This window comes from Pleurodeles waltl, chromosome 8, assembly GCF_031143425.1.
Source record: "Pleurodeles waltl isolate 20211129_DDA chromosome 8, aPleWal1.hap1.20221129, whole genome shotgun sequence".
Lineage (NCBI taxonomy): Eukaryota > Metazoa > Chordata > Amphibia > Caudata > Salamandridae > Pleurodeles > Pleurodeles waltl.
In genome coordinates this window covers 1527909748-1527930708 of record NC_090447.1, presented here as the reverse complement: position 1 = coordinate 1527930708, position 20961 = coordinate 1527909748, and the positions used below count along the sequence as shown (strand labels likewise).

At 47.1% G+C, this 20961-nt stretch overlaps 1 protein-coding gene across 2 annotated transcripts in view; it reads left to right on the top strand.

The window, feature by feature from the left end:
• LOC138248921 (oocyte zinc finger protein XlCOF6-like) overlaps window positions 1–15074 on the top strand; it is a 227938-nt gene extending 212864 nt beyond the window's left edge. The window contains exon 7 of one of the 2 annotated variants that reach the window (XM_069202932.1): window positions 11085–15074. In XM_069202932.1, coding sequence (XP_069059033.1) covers window positions 11085–11947 — 863 coding nt within the window. In that variant the 3' untranslated portion in view covers window positions 11948–15074. The remainder of the gene's footprint in view (window positions 1–11084) is intronic. The other variant, XM_069202934.1, reaches the window with a different exon arrangement.
• Window positions 15075–20961: the final 5887 nt, after the last annotated feature.

The window sequence follows — 20961 nt, the reverse complement described above, 5'->3', positions numbered from 1 at the left end:
GGCGTGGTACTGCTTTGGGACTCTATTCATGAGGTGAGGAATCCACAGGTAGTTGTATCCATCAGAAGAACGAGTTACTTACCTTCGGTAACGACTTTTCTGGTGGATACATTAGCTACCTGTGGATTCCTCACGGTCCCACCCGCCTCCCCGTTGCCTTTATGGTCTTGCCAAGTAATCCTTGAGTGCGCTCCTCTTGATCTTTGAGGGTGCAATAGATGTATATATATAATATATTTATATATATATATATAGGTATATGTGTATATATCTTTATGTATATACTTGGTGTGTGTATATATTTTTAAAAGAAAGAGTTTTATATATATATATATATATATATATATATATGTACATAAAAAAGATTTACAGTTATTCATACAATGTGGTGTATTTTTACAATATAATGGATGTTGCTTTGTTCTTTCATTGCATTGCCTGGTTGTTCTCATGCACGTAAAAAATGATTGGTACTGACGTCCGCACGTCGTCGAGGACCTCTTATTGCCTGTATGACGTCAGACGGCGTCGCGTGCGAGACAGTGACGTCCTCGTCGACGTGCAGAGACTAGTAAGAAGATTTCCGTAGAATGCTGGCGCCATGGGAGTATTCATGAGGTGAGGAATCCACAGGTAGCTAATGTATCCACCAGAAAAGTCGTTACCGAAGGTAAGTAACTCGTTCGCCTCATCCACAAAGGCTACAGCATCCAGCGTGCAGACCACACTGACCACAAAGGTATGGGACCCTCTGTCATTCACAAATCCACCTGGCTTTGCAGCTTAAGTGATCTAGCACATTTGCCTCATTTAGGTTTAGCCATCTACAACCTGATCCAAACAAGAACTTCACCGGGGAAATCTCATCTCTCATCACCAAACCTGTATTCAGTATACCCGCCCCATATTCTTCTGAGACTTCATGCTGGCCAGAGACTCAAGCATCAAGAAATTGTTAGTCTTGCTTAACATACTCCTGAATACCCTGAACCACACCAGTGACTCATCGACATCACTCTTGACCTCATCATATTTCCACTGCATACCGTCCACACTTTTAGGCCAATTTTAAATGTCTTGCTGCTTTGTAGACTCAGCCATGAACTAGCACTATGATAAACCTTATCAAGCTCTTCAACAATCACCAGCTGCACACCAATGCCAACTCACAGCTAAACTTATTCAGCACCACCCTAAAAATCAAGTGAACAGTATTGCACCTTTATAAAACACTTCCTTCAAGCCTAAGCCCCTTAAATCTTCAGCACTTTGGTACTCCAAGCTCACGAAAAACAAACATACCTACTATATGGAGACAAAAAGAGTACATAAGATGGATTTGACAGTCTTGCTCCAGCACGAGGGCTCCACATCAACTGAGCCAAAGCCACCATTTATAAAACCACTAACAAAGCTAAACCAAAACTATTGCACTCTTCAAAGCAATTGAATGCTGCATCAATCCCATACCAGCCCCTCTAATAATTCACTCTGTTGATAATCACTGTAAAAATTAAGAAGATTAGAAACCTCATCAGCAACACCAAATAGACCGTCACGCTACCTCCATTCTCCCATCAGAATTCACTAGGTGGACAATCATCAACTCCATTTCTCATACCAACATTCCCACATCACTCAAGGCCACCTCCTATAAAGACGACATCCTACCATCGTTATTTAAGAAAGCTCTCCAGAGAAATGCCTTTTCACACCTTCTCTACATCATCAACACCTTCCATAATTAGAGAACCTTTGCAATTGACTTCAAAGATTTTCCATTGCTGAAGAAGCCCACCTACAGCCCCATCACCTACTTTCTTTGCATAGGAAAGAGCATCAACAAAGCATCCAACTCCAAAACCGTAACAGCAAGAATAATATTTTCCAGGACTACCTATTCAGACCACAGAGCAGGACGGAGGTGCCACCCTTCAGCTAATCTACAATGCCCTCATGATAAAAAATAAGAGTAACTTGTGTCTTCTAAGCCTTCCTGAACAGCCTTTGACATAATCGATGGACTAACAATTATAGAAACACTAGAAAGAAACATGGGATTCCCAGCACAATTTTCCAGTATTTCAGCTTCTTCCATGCCAGCTGGAATTTTATCAGATAGGAATCTCATAGTCTCAGAAAGTCCCTATTAACTGGAGGGCACCAACCTGCAAGCAGCCTATTGGCCAATAATGCTCCATTGTTTTCAATGTAGTTTTTTCTCTTTTTTCGCTGATGTTGCTAGTGCTTCTTTCCCTGGGCCCAGCTATGGGGCTTTGGAAAGTTTTTCTCTTATTGTAATTTTGAAAGGGACTGTTTAAAAAAAAACTCCATAGAAATAAAGCATTTTAGCCTGTTTGTGAATTTAGTCTGCATTGCTGTTGTACACACTTATACTTGAGTTTGGTATGAAAATTGTCTACTAAAAATGCTATATATATATTTTTCGTGCATATTTCATACTTTTACATGTGTGTATTTTATGTATGCTCCGGGGTCCCCGCACGAGGGCGGGAATATTCAGTGTTTATGACTTTGATGAGGATACCCCTGGAAGAGAACTAGGATTTACAGGTAAGTAACTTATCCTTCTCTTCCAGGGGATCCTCATCAATAGTCATAAACATTGAATATTCCCGCCCTTGTGCGGGGACCCCGGAGCATATATAAAATATATACACATTATACATGTGTAACAAACAGTCATGCAGGCTATCATGTTAAAAACAGGCTAAAATGCTTTATTTCTATGAAGTATTTTTTTTTTTTTTTTTTTAAATACTACAATAGAGCATAAATAAGTACCCCAGCTCCTAAAACTAGGCTTGGGGAAGTAAGCAGTAGCAAACTCTAGTGAAAAAATAGAGAAAACTGCATTGAAAAACAATGAAGCATTCTTAGCCAATAGGCTGCATGTAGGTTAACACAGGAGAACCATAAAAACTTTGGCACTGTGCCTTTAAGACCCTGAGCACCTCCAGTATCCCACCATGCCTCAGGGGTGAAGGAAAGGTGACAGTTGGTTCACAGTTAGGCCAGTTCTTTTTTCCGGCTCCTTCTGAGAGGATCCTGGAGCATTGAGCTCTCAGTTTTTCTGAGTTTTCCTCAGAAAAATTCTTTAAAAAAGCGTTTTTTCACTTTTCACTCGACAAATAACATCTTTGTCTGAGCTGGGAAGGTTTTTTCTGACAGAAAAATGCCTTCTCTTTTTGTCAAATGCCCTGCTTGTGGGAAGAAGAAGGCCCAGTCAGATCCCCACTCTCTGTGCATAGTGTGCCTGCCTCAGAGTCACTGCCCTGACACTTGTCAGTACTGTAAGAACATGTCTAGGAGGACTCTGAAAGACAGAGAGAAGATCCGACTTCATGGGCTTCAGGAGAGGAAAAGAACATCGTCCTCCTCGCTCCCCAGGCATCCAGAAGGCCATTCTCAGGAGAGAATGGCCCGGTCGACGTCGACAGGTAGGAAAATACCTGTTTGTTCACCGTCGACGTCGTCGCTACCACCGCCTCACCGGCATAGATCGCCGTCGACGGCGACACACCCGACGTCGAAGGGAACGGCGTCGAGGGAACATCAGAGCAGGGGCAGGTCTCCGTCGACGGCAGCCCGCCGATCGACGTCGAGCCACCGCCGGCATGCCCGGTCGCCGCCAAAGGCTGTGCGCCCCCCGACGTCAGGACACACGACGTCGAGATCTCCACGACGGCACGGAAAACATCCGCCGTCAACCTCCCATCGCTCCACGTCGAGGCACACGACGGCGAGCAGGTCGAGGTCCAAGGAACGCCGTTCGACGTCAAGGCACTCAACGTCGAGGCAATCAACGTCGAGGCAGGACCAACCGACTGGGCGTCCTTCGACGTCGAAACAGCCATCGACGTCGACGCAGGTCCTACCTGTCCAACAGGGAGCAGAACATCGCCCCTCGCCAGACAAGGCTCAGTCTCCAGTGGTCTCCATACCGAGCGACTCTTCTCGGTCAAGAGCATCTCCTGGGCATGTCTCGCCCATCAACCTATCTCCGAGATGGCTGGAGAGCCTCAACAGACCAGCGGCCTCCCCAGATTCGCAATATTCGCGAACGTATTCACCCACTGCCTCCCCGCCAAGAACGCCATCGCCGACAGCCGGGGCAGAACGGGCTCGTTCAGCTCCTCGACAGCCGACCGCGAGGACTAGGCGCTCGGCTACAGCGTCCCGCAGCAGATCTCGCTCTCAACGGAGATCCAGGTCGCGCTCAAGAAGATCACCCTCTTGGTCTTCATCAGGTTCTTCTGTCAGGCGTTACTCACCTACTCTTACAGATTCACCACCTGCTAGAGTCTCACCAGTGGATGACATAACCACTTTCAACGAGGTGTTACTAAGAGGAGCACAGAAGCTCAATATAGAGGTTCCAGAACCATCTACCTCCTCATCAATCATATTTGAGACACTACAACAGAGATCAGCGTCGAAAAAGTTGCTGCCTCTAGTGCCTGGTTTGTTGCAGCCGACCATGGACACTTTTCTGGCCCCAGCCTCGCTTAAGTCTGCCCCGGCTCGGATTCTTAAAAAGTACAAGGCTCCAGAGCAAGACCCTTTATTCCTTAGGAAGGATCCGCCACCAGACTCAGTGATCATAGCTGCCGCCCGAAAGACCCACTCGGTGGCATCTTCATCCACAGTACCCCCGGATAAAGAGAGCAGGCATTTAGACTCTCTGGGAAGAAAGATGTGCGGGACAGCGGCTTCAGCAATGAAGGTCTCTAGTGCGTCTGCGCTCCTGGGCAGGTACGATCGTTCTCTGTGGGATTCCCTCAGTAGATTTACGGAAAAACTGCCCAGAGAAGACAGGCAAGATTTCCAAGAGATTCTACAGGAAGGATGCCTGGTATCTAACCAAGTTATCAGCGCGGCAGCGGATGGGGCGGATTTGGCGGCTCATGGGTACGCACATGGTATCTGTGCGAGGAGATCTTCCTGGCTGAGGCTCACTGGCTTGAAACAGGAGGCACAACAACGTATCCTGAATCTCCCATTTGCCGGGAATTCTCTATTCGGTGCCCATGCAGACGAAGAGATGGCCCGCATGAAGACCGAGGTGGATACCATGAAGGCGGTAGGCCTCGAAAGAAGGAAAGATTTCAGGCGGAGGTACAGACCGTATGATAGACGCCCTTTCCAACAGAGGGTTCAAACCCCTCATTGGTCGCAAAGGTCTCAGCAACGACAGGGACGCCCTCTGTTTCAGCGAAGAAACACAAGGGAGCGAGGGTCAAGTAGACCTCAACAGTCCACTCCAAAAGCACCCACTAAGCAATGAAGTCTCGCTTCCCTCGACACTGTACACCACTCCGGTGGGGGGAAGTATTATTGCTCATCTTCACGAGTGGCACTCTATCACAAGAGACAAATGGGTGCTCAATATTGTCGAACATGGCTATTCTCTCCTTTTCAAGCAGCCTCCACCACACTTGCCACCAACCAAACACAATCCGGATCATCTCACCTTGCTACGCAAGGAGGCTCTCGCCCTCCTAAGAAAGAATGCCATAGAAAGGGTTCCACCTGCCCACAGAGGAAAGGGGGTCTACTCCCGTTACTTTCTAGTAGCAAAGAAGGGTCAAGAGGGCGTTTTCAGGCCAATACTGGATCTAAGACTGCTGAACAAATACATAAGAAAGCAGAAGTTCAGAATGCTAGCGCTTCACCAAATTTTCCCTCAACTGCATCAGGGAGACTGGATGTGCTCCATCGACCTGCAGGATGCGTATTTCCACATCCCAATAGCTCCAAAGCATCGAAAATTCCTGCGCTTTCGAGTAGCGTTACAGCATTACCAGTTCAGGGTTCTACCCTTTGGCCTGAAATCTGCTCCAAGAGTTTTCTCGAAATGTATGGCAGTGGTGGCGGCGCATCTACGAAGACAAAGGATATACATATATCCATACCTAGACGACTGGCTACTAAAGGCTTCTTCTCCGGAGCAGGCGAGAAGCCATCGGGACATTGTACTAGGAGTTTGCGAAGCTCTAGGTCTTCAGGTCAATTACCAGAAGTCAACCTTGACTCCAACGCAGAGTCTTCACTACCTAGGAGCTATCATAAACACAGAACTACAAAAAGTGTATCCTTCGGAGGAACGACTGTCCTCAATAAACATGAAGTGCCAGGACCTGTTGAGAGCCAGCGCACCTACGGCACGTCAGGTGACATCACTACTGGGCTCCATGGCATCGTGCATCTTTATTGTCCCAAATGCCAGACTCCACATGAGACCCCTCCAAGAGGCATTGGAGACCAATTGGAGCCAAAGAACAGGTCGCTGGGAAGACACAATGCGGCTACCGGAGGTAGCGCTGCAGTCATTGAGATGGTGGATGCACAGACCTCACCTGTCAGTGGGCGCTCCGTTTCACCAGGTACTTCCATCCGACACTCTGGTAACGGATGCGTCTCTTCAGGGATGGGGGGCTCATCTGGGTCCTTTTCAAGCGCAGGGTCTGTGGTCCGACAAGGAGAAGCAGTACCACATCAATCTGCTAGAACTCAGAGCGGTCCATCTGGCTCTCAAGTCTTTCACACCGCTAATTCAGGGGAAAACTCTATTGATACAGACGGACAATACAACCACGATGTATTACTTGAACAAACAAGGGGGAACGAGATCCCTACCCCTTTCACGAGAGTCCCAAGCGATATGGCATTGGCTCCTGGCCAGAGGAATGTCAATCACAGCAGTTCACCTGCCAGGTCAGCAGAACGTAGAAGCAGACTTTCTAAGCAGACACCTGGAGGACGTTCACGATTGGGTCCTGCACGACGAAGTCGCAGAATACATCTTCGCGCAATGGGGTCGGCCTCAACTGGACCTCTTCGCAGACGATGTAAACAGGAAATGCCCAGACTTCGCATCCAGGTTCTACCGTCCAGGATCTCGAGGGAATGCCCTGTTGATCGACTGGTCAGGGACATTTCTTTACGCTTTTCCTCCGATTCCCCTCATTCCGGCAGTGATCAGCAAACTTTACGGATCCAGGACCAGAATGATTCTTATAGCGCCACAATGGCCTCGACAATTCTGGTACACGGATCTCCTCAACCTGTCGGAAAAACCTCACAGGAGGCTGCCGTGCAGACCGGATCTTCTGAGCAGAATGGAGGGCAGGATTCTGCATCCCAACCTACCCTCTCTGAGCTTAACAGCATGGCTCCTGAATTCCTGCAGTATGGGCACCTAGGACTCTCGCAGGAGTGCATGAACATCTTGAAAGAGTCCAAACGGCCTTCCACGCGGCGTTCCTACGCTTTTAAGTGGAAGAGATTCTACATATGGTGCTGTCAGCAAGGCCATAATCCCATACGGGCGCAGGAGGACGTCAAACTGTCCTATTTGCTTCACCTAGCGAAATCCGGTCTGCAGGTATCATCTATTAAGGTACATTTGTCTGCTATTACTGCCTATCGCAAGTCACCTTCTCAGGAATCCTTCTTTACGAAACCTGTAGTCAAGGATTTCTTAGAAGGTTTGAAGAAAGTTTTTCCGCCAATTCGGAGGCCTTCTCCTCCGTGGGAACTGAACATAGTCCTAGCAAAACTTATGGGCCCTCCTTTCGAGCCTATCCATAAGGCTTCCTTACAACACCTTACGTGGAAAACGGCTTTTCTGGTGGCCATTACTTCAGCGAGGAGGGTCAGTGAGATCCAGGCCTTGTCTGCAAAAGAACCGTACACGGTTTTTCATGACAATAGAGTAGTTCTGCGAACTCACCCATCTTTCCTTCCGAAAGTGGTGTCAGAATTCCATATTAATCAGACCATAACTTTACCGACGTTCTTTCCCAATCCGGAAACTCCGGCTGAGAAAGCATTGCACTCATTAGACTTGAAAAGAGTGCTGAAATTTTATCTGGACAAGACAAAATCGATTAGAAACTCTAACCGCTTGTTTGTGAACTATGGTCATTTAAGGACAGGAGAAGCAGCATCTAAGCGAACAATATCAAGATGGATAGTCTCTTGTATTGTTAATACTTACCAGCTAGCTAATAGACAATTGCTAGCGCGGCCTAGAGCGCATTCCACAAGGGGAAAAGCGGCTACAGCTGCTCTCCTTAACAATGTTCCTATATCTGAGATTTGTAAGGCTGCTACATGGAAGTCTGTACATACTTTTACAAGGCATTATTGTTTAGACTCAGATGCAAGAGCGGATGCCCAAGTGGGGCAGGCCTCTCTAAGGAATTTATTTGCGTAAGACATGTCTATTCCTGCACTTCTATCGGACAGTCCGCTGGGTTTAGGGATGGGCTTGCTAATCTATTCAATGTTTATGACTATTGATGAGGATCCCCTGGAAGAGAAGGATAAGTTACTTACCTGTAAATCCTAGTTCTCTTCCAGGGGTATCCTCATCAAAGTCATAAACAACCCACCCTCCTCCCCGGACACACGTCTACTGGAAGTGCAGGACAGACAGTATTTTGATTCAATTATACAAATTGTCACCGTAAAAAGAACTGACCTAACTGTGAACCAACTGTCACCTTTCCTTCACCCCTGAGGCATGGTGGGATACTGGAGGTGCTCAGGGTCTTAAAGGCACAGTGCCAAAGTTTTTATGGTTCTCCTGTGTTAACCTACATGCAGCCTATTGGCTAAGAATGCTTCATTGTTTTTCAATGCAGTTTTCTCTATTTTTTCACTAGAGTTTGCTACTGCTTACTTCCCCAAGCCTAGTTTTAGGAGCTGGGGTACTTATTTATGCTCTATTGTAGTATTTAAAAAAATAAAAAAAAAAAAACTTCATAGAAATAAAGCATTTTAGCCTGTTTTTAACATGATAGCCTGCATGACTGTTTGTTACACATGTATAATGTGTATATATTTTATATATGCTCCGGGGTCCCCGCACAAGGGCGGGAATATTCAATGTTTATGACTTTGATGAGGATACCCCTGGAAGAGAACTAGGATTTACAGGTAAGTAACTTATCCTTCTTACACACTCTCCTCAGGCACCACCCCCTTCTCAAAATCAACATACCTCCCTTCACCTTGTTTTTCACTGATGTCCCTGCTACAGTAAGCATGTGCGGCAGGCATCTTGTTGAAAGTTAGTAGCAACACATTCCAGACTGAGGGCCACCTCGGAGTGGGTCAGGTGCTGATAAAAAAAAGGTGATTTCCAGTTTATGTTGGGCAGAGATATGTTGTTTGGTGGGTTTACATAAGGCTTTATTCCTTTAGACCAATTACTCCAGAGCCTAATCATGTTGATGGAAATAGGGCAAAAGGTGTTACTGGCCTGGTGGCAAGAAAAGGCTGCTGGGCACTAGAAGATCCTGCCTGCAAAAGGTCCCAGATCATCCGTGGGTAGAACAAGTCAAGAACACAAAGCATGGATCAGCTCTGTAGAATAATATTGCAGTGGATATTGGATTATTGAAACAAGTTGTATGTAACTCATCATGGGGTGGTTGTGATGAATTCATATTCCTCATTTGTAAAGGTGATAATTGGGATGGAGAATGGGGAGGGTAGCGGGGTCTGCTTAACACTTTATCCTTGGCCTCTAGAGAAGAGAACTTGAGTTTGGAGGGTCAGCAGCTGGCCTTTAAAGGGATTGCTGGGCAGCTTTTTTATTTGTTCTCTCAATACTGGCAGTAGCAGCGGCCTAGACGTAAAGATTTTATGATCTCTCCATCACAGAAGGCACTGTGGAGCAAGAGCAGTGCACAAAGGGGAAGGGAATAATCCTAAAAAGAGAAAGGATGGTCTCGTGAAAGTTAAAACAAATAACAGTGGCACCAATAGATGCCTTATTGCCATGGGAGGTGTTTGGAAGGGACAGACAGAGGGACAAGTAAGTCCCTCTGTCTGTTTGTGGCCTAAAGGGAAGAACTCTTTTGCAGTCAACCTGAACAGTATGTCTCTTAACTGTTCTAAAATATCATCTCCTTTAATTAACTCTTTCCTCTGCTTCCATTCACTGCATTTGTTGATTTCGTAAGATTTCAATTGTGGAACAAGGTACTGAGCTCAAGCAGGGCGCTTCAAGAACTGAGGAAAAACTATTACGCCAAGGCTGAAAATAGCAGACTGTGCAAAATAGCATGAGCATAGCATAACCAGTGTTCTTAAACACTTGTGAGAGACCATGTGATACATGGACATGCTGTGAGTTGCCACCCCAGACCCAGTTCATGAACAGTAGGGGATGGGGGGCAGCCTGTGTACTGACACTGGCAGGCCTCCTGTCTGGATTTTCAAAGATGCAAAAGAAAAGGGAGAATTGTAGGAGGAAAACCTATTGCAAAACAAATATTGATGAACGAGAAACAGAAGAATACATAGGGAGTGGAGATCCCAGCCTGGGTGTTGACATAAGGTACCCAATGGATGCCCACAGCCCAAACATAAGACACTAAAAGTAAAATGAAGACAGAACAGAAAGAGCACAGTACCTGATAAATATCTGCCATCCAAGAAGCAAAAAGAGGTATAGTTGCAGGGAACAAAGCACCCTTTATTCATTGACTGCATTGTTTGTGATGTGCTGCTGGCATTAAAGATCGTTTGCGTAATATCAAGCTCTGTGGCTTGTTTTAAAGTTCACATGGACACAGCAAGGTAAACACACATGCCAGCATACCATATGCCAGATGTTCTGAAATCAGGAAATTTGTAGGCGAGTTGTAAAAGATCGTCTGTGATGGGCTGATAATGTAGGCTGAGGCATTTAGACAGGGAATATCCAGACACGTAGAGTATTTCTCTCAGTTAGCTGCATGTTCTAATAGACAACCTTACACTTCCCACTGTGTGATGCATAGCACTTTTATATCACTGCTCTCTGATATTAGTCAATTACTGCATTTAACAGTTACTGCTTAGAACTGGATTTCCTGCATGAAAAAACTGATAGTAGTTCAAATGTAAGAACTGCAAATGTGTCTGAGTTTGAGACTTTTCTTTTAGTCTAACACTAGCAGCTTCCTGAAATAGGGCTGTGCACCATATATCATTATTATATTGTGGTTATTATTTTTTTATTAACTTTTCTCTTATACATTTTCACTTTACTTTTTATTCTGCAGCACACCAATCAGAAACAGGAAGAATGAATGAGAAACAGTTCCAGACATGCTCACAAGAAAAATATGAAGGACTTAACACACATGAGACCCTCTTCAGCTGTGCTGTGTGTAAGGAGAAATTTACCAAGAAGGAACCTCTTGAAGCCCATCTAAGAATCCACTCGGAGCTGAAACGTTTTCCTTGCAACAAGTGTGAAAAGAGTTTTACTAAGATGTCAAATCTTAAAAATCATGACAGACTACATACAGGAGTGAAGCCGTTTCAGTGCACAATGTGTTCGAAGAGTTTTACGCAAAGTTCACATCTTATAGGCCACCAGAGAACACACACGGGAGAGAGACCCTATCACTGCAGTGAGTGTGAAAAGAGCTTTACCGTTATGTCAGATCTTCGAAAGCACCTAAGAACACACACAGGAGAGCGACCCTATCACTGCACAGACTGTGAAAAAACCTTTACTCGAAAGCAACGTCTTTTAATGCACCAGAGCACACATACAGGAGTGCGGCCCTTTCACTGCACAGAGTGTGATAAAAGCTTCACTCAAAAATCATATCTTGTAGAGCACCAAAGAAAACACAGCGGAGTGAGCCCATTTCGCTGCATGGACTGTGAGAAGAGCTTTACTCAAAAGATAAGCCTTATAAGGCATCAGAGAATTCACACTGGGGTAAGGCCTTTTCAATGCACTATGTGTGACAAAAGCTTTATTCAAAAGATAAGTCTGGTAATGCATCAGAGAGCCCATACTGGAGTAAAACCCTTTAACTGTACAAAATGCGAAAAAAGCTTTACTCAAAAGTCACGTCTGCAAAGGCATCAGAGAACACACATGGGCGAGGAGTCCTCTCATTGCACTTAGGAAAATTTTACTCAGAAGAAAAGCTTTAGAACGGACCAGAATATCTGAACAAGACTGAGGTCCTTTCTCTGCAACAACTGTGAGAGCAGATTAATTCGCAAGTCACACCTTCATCAGCATCGGACAGTTCACAGGGACAAGGCCACTTGCATGCAGTGAATGAGATTGGTGCTGTATACTAAAAGCTGGTTTTTCCTGTTCTCTACATATCAGGGATGCCTCTGTGTGAACTTATTACTTTAATTAATAACACCTGAAAATCCACAGAGGCGCAATGAGGTTTACTTCACCAAATGTAAATGTTTCAAATTTGGGACAGAATTTTAGAATCTGCATCATAGGATTTTCATTGATGATCATAAACGCTTGAGAATTTTCTGCCGAGTTATGCTGACCCTGGAACACTGTTTTCATAGTTTTCCTCCTCTGTAAAATCAGTAAATAATGTCTCTGTCCATGAACACAACAATGAAAATATGTAATGGAAGCCTATCAAAGGCATAATGTTTTCCTGAATGTGCATATACAATTGTCATACACATTAAATAGGACTTCACTGCAGCATCCAAAACACAAGCCTTCCTATTAACAGTGTGTATATGAGAGTAAAAATACAGCCAAATAGGCTTGCATTGCAGATAGACAAAAAAGGGGCCTGTCTCTTTAAGAACATGGGAGGCATCCTTTCCTACAATGACCTGTTCTGGCAGGTGCCTCCAGAAACTGTTGTTTTTTGTGGATGGAAGATAAAATGATTGCAGATTAGTGTACTAACCACAGACTTAAACAACAAGCAAGGTGGTTGGATGATAACAGTACAGAAACAGGACTACAGGTAAGTAATATTTCCTTCTGCATCGCACGATCTTCATTGATGGTCATAAATGCTTGAATAGAGTAGCAAGCTAGTTGCATCTGTTCGGCAGGAAGTAATCATTAAGGACCACATTATCATATTGGCGTAAAAAACGCCTACCGCCGCGGCGACGGCTGCCAAAAGGCCGTCGCTGCGGCTACCAGACGTCCGCCTTATCATGACAACAGCCGGATTTCCGCCACAGGAATGTCAGAAATCCGGCTGTGGCCATGCCGGCGGATGACAGTAAGGTGGCGCTGCTGCCACGAGCAGCCCCACACCAATAGACCGCCGCCAGCCGTTTTATGACCCATAAAATAGCCTGGCAGAGTTCTGCTGGCGGACGCTGCTAGTGGCAGAAGCACCCGGTCCCGTCTCCTGCCGGAGGACTCCATGAACATAGGTAAGTGGGTGCTCTGATAGGGTAGAGAGGTGGGGGGGTGTTGTGGGTGTGTGTTTCGTGTTGAATATGTGTGCATGTAAGGGGATGTGAGTGCTTGTATGTTGTGTTCTGTGAATGCGTGTCTGCGTGTGTGTATGAAAGTGTGTGTGGATGTGTGTGTGAATGGATGTGTGGATGCGTGTGTGTGTGTGTGTGAAGGTGGGGCGTGAATGTAGGGGGGGTGGACAGGAAGGGAGGGTGGGGTGCATCTGGAGTGGGAGGTGAGGAAGACCCCTATCAGTGACAGAGAAGGGATTCCATGTCAGAAGGGATTCCCTGTCACTGATAGTGCCTACTGCCATGGTTTTCGTGGTGGTAAGGAAGCCACGGAAACCATGGCGGTAGGCAGGGTCATCCCGCAGGTTGTACATTGACGGCTGCTGGGCTGGAGATTGATATCTTCAGCCCGGTGGCTGTTACCGCCATGGCGGTCGGTGTGGTACATTGGCGGTTTGGCTTATGTCATAATATGGTGGAAAGTACCGCCAGCCTGTTGGCAGTATTTTCCACCATATTACCACTGACCGCCAGGGTCATAATGAGGGCCTAAGTGTCTGCAGATAGCAGAAGTGTTTTACACAGAAATCCCCTGAAAATATTCCTAAGCATTTCCTGCCCTACCTTTGCTTCTGCTGGAGTTTCTGACTCTAAGCAAATGTGTCCGATTAATGTGTGAACTGATCTTCATGTAGCAGCTCTACAGAAACCAGAGATTGGTAGATTTCTAATCCAAGCCGTAGTGGCTGCTTTTTCTCTAATAAAATGGACCTTGCATTTGCCAAGTAAAGGCATATTTGCTAGTTGATAAAATAATGATATGCATGATGCTATTTATTTTGTAATGGATTGTTTGGAAGGCGTCCATTATCACATTCATGGACCAAGACATTACTTACTGCTTACATGGAAGAAAACTGGGCAGAAAAGTGTTCAGGAATTTGGGTAACAGGGTGGAAAATAATCTAGAGTTTATGACTTCGTTGAAGATTCCTCTGATGCAGAAACAAGAAGTTACTGTCTTCGTAGACATTTCTCCTGTCTTCATATAGTTTTGAGTTCTTTTAAATGTTATAATGTTATGAATTCTTTTTCCTGTTCAAATATGTTAACTTTTGAAAAGTGTACCAAGCACAAAAGGTGCCATAAAAACCCTACTCTATCTGTAAGCGACAGAAATTCATAAAGAATCTGGGAAAAACAGGATGTGAGATTCATTGAACAGGATATGACCTTTTTTAAGGCTCACAGCAGAATAAGTTACTGTACTGACCCGATTCTCAGCCAGCAAGTGCTTATGGGACCACCCTTGCCTATCATACGCCACAACTGGACTTAACACACTGGCAGACCACTGTCTTAAACTAGAGGCAGTTCTGTGCAGAGCCATAATGTTTTTTCATCAATCCCTTCATAGTTTATCTCTTTATCTCACATCAGATCATTGGCCAGTCTTGTACATACCACCTGCTGCTGCCAAACTTCACACACTTTATTTCACTCTAGCTTCAGCAAAAGCGAATGTTTTTCAAATTCTTATTAGTCCCCATCATCATCCGCTCTTTTCCATGCAGCATCCCTAGTATTACATGCTAGAAGGGCTCGGCAGGTCTGGATATTGTGGAAGGTTCTCTATGTTGCTGCCTATTAGGAGAACAAACATTTCTCTGAACTTTGTAAACACCCTGTTCCTCCTAGAAATACCCCTCTTGCCTGTCACAACAGTATACTTCTATGAAGCTGAGTTGAATGAAAATACTAGTTGTAAATCTCCAGTAAACAACCAATATTAAGTCACCTGTTGTAGATGTGCATTAAAAGGTTCACAGAGATCCAATGTGTTTTCACTGCCTCTTGTAAAGTTAGAGTTTACCTGGTCTCAGCGTATCCTGCATAGCTTTCTCCAACCATTCATCTGTCACTTGGACTTGCGACCTACAAAATGTGTTAATTCTGGGAATTGAATCGTTTCCATGTCCCCTCTCGGGCTCTCCTGCCATGGTGCTCCGCCTCAGTCTACACCCACACACATTGTCAGCTTTTAGCAGTTCCTGGTCAAAGACCAACCACCTGGCTCTAACACGACATCCACATTACTACCAAACTGCACCAATGACTACTGCTGAGATTTACCATGCTGGCAACACTAACATTTTAATTCTGTCATCCTGAATGCTAACCACCCCTCCCATCCGGATGCAGGATTTTTCCAGCAGGGTACATGAGGCAGGGAAACTAGTGGCATTGCACGACATGGGATGTGTTTACATTGACTTGACAGCAGGAGGCTAGGAATCGACCACCCTCTGCACCAGAGAAGGCATCTGTCAGAGCTCCTTGCAGATTCCTTGGTCCTTAGTAGATCCCTGCACAGTCATTTGTTCTATTTAGGTAGGCAGAGGAGATCAGCATCCTTGATAAATTTTGATGTATCATTTTGCATTAACATCTGCTTTGGGCCTGCTACATTCCAGGAGATCATGGTAAGGTTGGACTCACAATAAACAGGCCCTGTGTTGCACGCTTGTATCGGAAGTGCTAAGACCAATAATATTATTTAACTGACAATGATGCTCCAATCCAATCCCAGTCTGCATCTGGCTTTGTGCTTGATGTGTTTTGAACTACCCGTTTTACCTGCTGGCTTTTGTTTGGACTGACTTGAATACTGAAGTTGCTCAGCTGGCTAGGGTTTGAGGCACCGTTTGTACCCCCTAGGATACTTGAACCCAATTTGTATTTTGGCAAGAGACAATTGTTCAGAATATAGGGGTATTTTTCTAGTTCCATCGGTTTTATGTTGATACCCGATAGCACAAAAGATTTTGACTCAACTTGGATTGCAGTTAGCAGAGATCTCCAAGTTACAATCATTGAGTCTGTATTCCTGGATATCGGACATCTGTCAAACTGGACTCTTAAGAATGTCATTAGATTAGATGTTGACCAGGGTTGGGACGTGTTGTAGGAGACAAAGAGTGTTTCCCGTGTTCAGGATGTCATTCTGGCCCCATGATATGTTTGTTGGAGTAAGGATTGTCTTCAGTGATATTTGTTGGTTGTCCCACATCGAATTAACTGGCTTCTTTATAGAATAATCATCTTTTGAATTGTCAACTCATAAGGGGTTATTGAAGGAGTTGTTACGACGGTCATTTGAGTGTGACAGTTCTGTGGGATTTCGCTGATGTGCATGTCTAATATTTCTTGAAAGGTTTTAAGTGATTTATATCAGCAGAATGAATATCTGTCGAAGTCACCCTCGAGTATGCTGATGTAGATGATTGCTGGCAGGTGACCTAGAATGTGAAGCTGCCATAGGCTGAACCTGGATCTTATCTGTACAAGTATCAGATGACTGCAGAAAATTGTTTGCCGGAGAGGACATAGGGGGTCATTCTGACCCTGGCGGTAAAAGGCAGTTACCGCCGGTCAGAAGACCGCCATAACACCGCCGCGGCCGCGGTAACCCGCCAGGGTCATTCTGACCCACAACTGCCAAACCGCCAAAAACCCGACCTCCACTGAAGGCCGCCACATCAGCGGTCAGCGATAAACTGGAGCTGACCAAAACTCCACTGTCACGCCAACAGAAATACGCCCATGCCATTACGACCCACCAATCCACGCGGCGGTCTTTCAACCGCGGTATCCCATTGGCGGTACACACCGCCGCGCTCAAAATACATAAACCTTTACAAAACACAGCCACATTGGATAATTCAAAATACACACACCTGATACACATACAAACACCACTCCCACACAATCAATACGATATAAAACACACACCCACATCACCCACAAACCCCCACAAATCGAAATTCAGAGACAAGGCGCAATACACAGAAAGAGAGCACAGGGAACGCAAACCACAACACACACAGGAACTCAACATCATCCCCCACACTACATCTACGCACAAAACACCACACACCACTACACTCATCACCACAAACACCACCCCACACCTCATCCACACCACCCCATGGCACCCCAAAGACACCCCAGGTTCTCGGACCAAGAACTCAGGGTCATGGTGGAGGAAATAATTAGGGTAGAGCCCCAGCTCTTCGGCACACAGGTGCAGCACACCACAATAGCCAGGAAGGCGGAGCTATGGCAAAGGATCGTCGACAGGGTCAACGCTGTGGGACAGCATCCCAGAAATCGGGAAGACATCCGAAAGCGCTGGAACGACCTATGGGGGAAGGTGCGGGCGATGGTGTCAAGACACAACATCGCTGTGCAGAAGACTGGCGGCGGACCCCCACCCACTCCACCCGAATTCACAGCATGGGAGCAAGAGGTCTTGAACATCCTGCATCCTGAGGGCCTCGCTGGAGTAGGCGGAGGAATGGACTCTGGTAAGTCTAATCTCAACTACTTCCCCCCCTCCAACCACCAGCATGCCAACCCCCACCCCCACCCTCACCCCCAACCCCCCAGCACATATCCTCCCTGCTAATGTCTCACCAGCACAACCCACCCAAACCAACACCAACCCCTGAATGCCAACACAAACCATGGACACCCATCACCTAAGCATGACCACTGCACATACCCATCCCCCCACCCCCCCCCCCCAAAAACCACCCTCACAACTCCTCCCACAAGGGAATGCCAGCACTGGGGGACAAGGGCACCCACAATTCGCACGCCATGGCACACACAGAAGCAATAACCATACTCTTTTACCCCTGCAGGGCCCGAACGCCAAGACACCGGCCCGGAGGGTCCAGAAATGTCCATCCCACCCCCAGAACAGGCCCCCAGTGATGACAGCAGCTCTGTCGACCTAGAACCTGATGACCAGCCCGGACCATCGGGGACCTCTAGACAGTCGGTTCCCCTCAGGCAGCCACAGGCCACAGCAGACCTACCCCCCTCTGGAAACCCCAGCACAGCACCCACCCAGCGGGCCCATGCCTCTGTCTCCAGGACAGGTCAAGCAGCGGTGTGTCTACCACTACAGGGCACCCAGGGCAACCCACCACCCCAACAACAACAGGGACCTGGGGGCAGTGGTAGTGGGCACACCATCCAGGGGACAGAGGCCCAGGAACAAAGGGGAACTGGGAGGGCCGCTGTGCGACAGAGGGAGGACAGGCCTAGGGAACCCACTGTCCAAGAGGCCCTCACCACCATCATGGGAGCGTACCACCACTCCCAAGAGACAAGGGCGACGGTCCTGGCCAGGTTCCAGGAGATCCAGGCCATGCAGGAAGGCCAGTACATGGGGTTCCGGGAAGAACTGCGCAGCATCAGTTCCGCAATGGGTACAATCGTGGTGGCACTCAACCAGATTGTCACCACATTGCGGGACCATGTGGCCCCCCAAAGGGCCCCTGCCACTAGCATGGAGGAAGAACAGCCCACCACCTCCGCCGGCGCTAGTGGTCAGGAGGCCCCGACACAACAGCAACGGCCCACCCGGACCCCACCCCCTGCAGAACATGAACCACCCCGCAAGAAAGGCCTGAGATCGAGGAAGAAGACAGAGTAGGATGTCAAGACCCCCGCCATGCACGGATCCCCCCGGATGTCATCCCACTGTCCCACTTGTTCACCCTGTCCAACCTTGAACTGCCCCTGCTCCACCTTCCACAGGCATATGGACAATGCACCTGTGCGAACGTGAGTCTGGACTCTGCCATGGACATGCCTCCACCATCACCCATCACCCTTTTTGAACTATACACCAATTTTTGCACTTCAATAAACACAATTATTGCACAAAAACCATCAGGAGTCTGCTATTTATTTTTCTAAACCAAATGTATTCGATATAACCAACCAAAAATGTCCAAATACATTGTGATGACAACATACCAGTGTCACACAGCGGTAGTCCATGGGGAAATAAACCAGAGGGCACTCCGTGGGGACCACATCACTGAAATAGGAAGGCAAATTCACAACTAAGTTACCATACATTGGGGTGAAAGGTCAGACAGTAGAGAGCCAGTACTGTTACAGATATAATAAAATGCAGGAGTAGATTCTTACCTGTGTGTTACTGGAAATACTGCAGTATCACTCTGTCCCTGTTGTCTGTGTCGTCCTCTTCGTCTTCCTCCTCTTCACTCTCCGCAGGCTCCACAGCGGCCACAACACCACCATCTGGACCATCCTCCTGCAGGAAAGGCACCTGGCGTCGCAAAGCCAGGTTGTGAAGCATGCAGCAGGCCACGATGATATGACACACCTTCTTTGGTGAGTACATTAGGGATCCACCTGTCATATGCAGGCACCTAAACCTGGCCTTCAGGAGGCCGAAGGTCCGCTCGATCACCCTCCTAGTACGCCCATGGGCCTCATTGTACCGTTCCTCTGCCCTTGTCCTGGGATTCCTCACTGGGGTCAATAGCCAAGGCAGGTTGGGGTAACCAGAGTCACCAATTAGCCACACACGCTGTCTCTGTAGCTGTTCCATCACATAAGGGATGCTGCTATTTCGCATGACGTACACGTCATGCACTGACCCTGGGAACTTGGCATTTAAATGGGAGATGTACTGGTCAGCCAAACAGACCACCTGGACATTCATCGAATGATAACTTTTTCGGTTCCTGTACACCTGCTCATTGTCTTTGGGGGGGACCAAAGCCACATGGGTACCATCAATGGCACCAATGATATTGGGAATGTGTCCAAGGGCATAGAAATCACCCTTCACTGTAGGCAAGTCACCCACCTCAGGGAATATGATGTAGCTCCGCATGTATTTCATCAGGGCAGACAACACTCTGGACAATACCTTTGAAAACATAGGCTGAGACATCCCAGATGAAATGGCCACTGTAGTTTGAAATGATCCACTAGCCAAAAAATTGAGTACTGACAGCACCTGCACTAGAGGCGGAATCCCTGTGGGTTGGCGGATGGGTGACATCAGGTCTGGCTCCAGCTGGGCACACAGTTCCTGTATAGTGGCACTGTTGAGTCTGTAGGTGAGTATGACATGTCGTTCTTCCATTGTCGACAGGTCCACCAGCGGTCTGTACACGGGAACATTCCTCCGTCTCCTCGCAAGTCCCAGCGGACGGTGCCTAGGAAGGACAACATGGAGCACAGAGTCAATCAACCCACAGGTAAGTTCCCACAGCCTGCACAGTACACAAATCTCTCTGGATTGAATAGCTTGTATGAGTGTCGATGCAAGGCCTAGCCATGTGTGACGCAGTAGGAATTAAGCCATGTGGGCCCTTGAAATGGCGGCTGCCTGACCTGTGAAGTGTGACAATGTGAAGTGAGGTCATTGCGCTGGCGTGGCACGCCGTGGCGGTAGGCGGTCGAAGACCGCGGCGCAAAGCAGCATTGGTTAACATTGAACCCTATGGGTTTCAGGAGCCAATGACGATGTGCGCCGGCGGTCGCGGTACGCACCGCTGCGGGTGTGACCGCCATTTTCTCTCTGCTTAATCACACGAGACCTGACCATCCACAGGAGAGGACCTATACTGCAAGTGCTGCTGTGACCTCGGTCTGGAAGTGACAATGGCTGCTGCGACTGGGGAAAGGGCCCCCGCCTTCAGTTCCGAAGAGTTGGAGAAGCTCGTGGACGGGGTCCTCCCCCAGTATGCGCTACTCTACGGTCCTCCAGACCAACAGGTGAGTACACGGGGGCCAATGCATAGTGGACAATGCCTGTGATGAGTGGGGTGGATGTACGATGGAGGGGAGGGGAGCGAATTACGAATGCATGGCACGACAGAT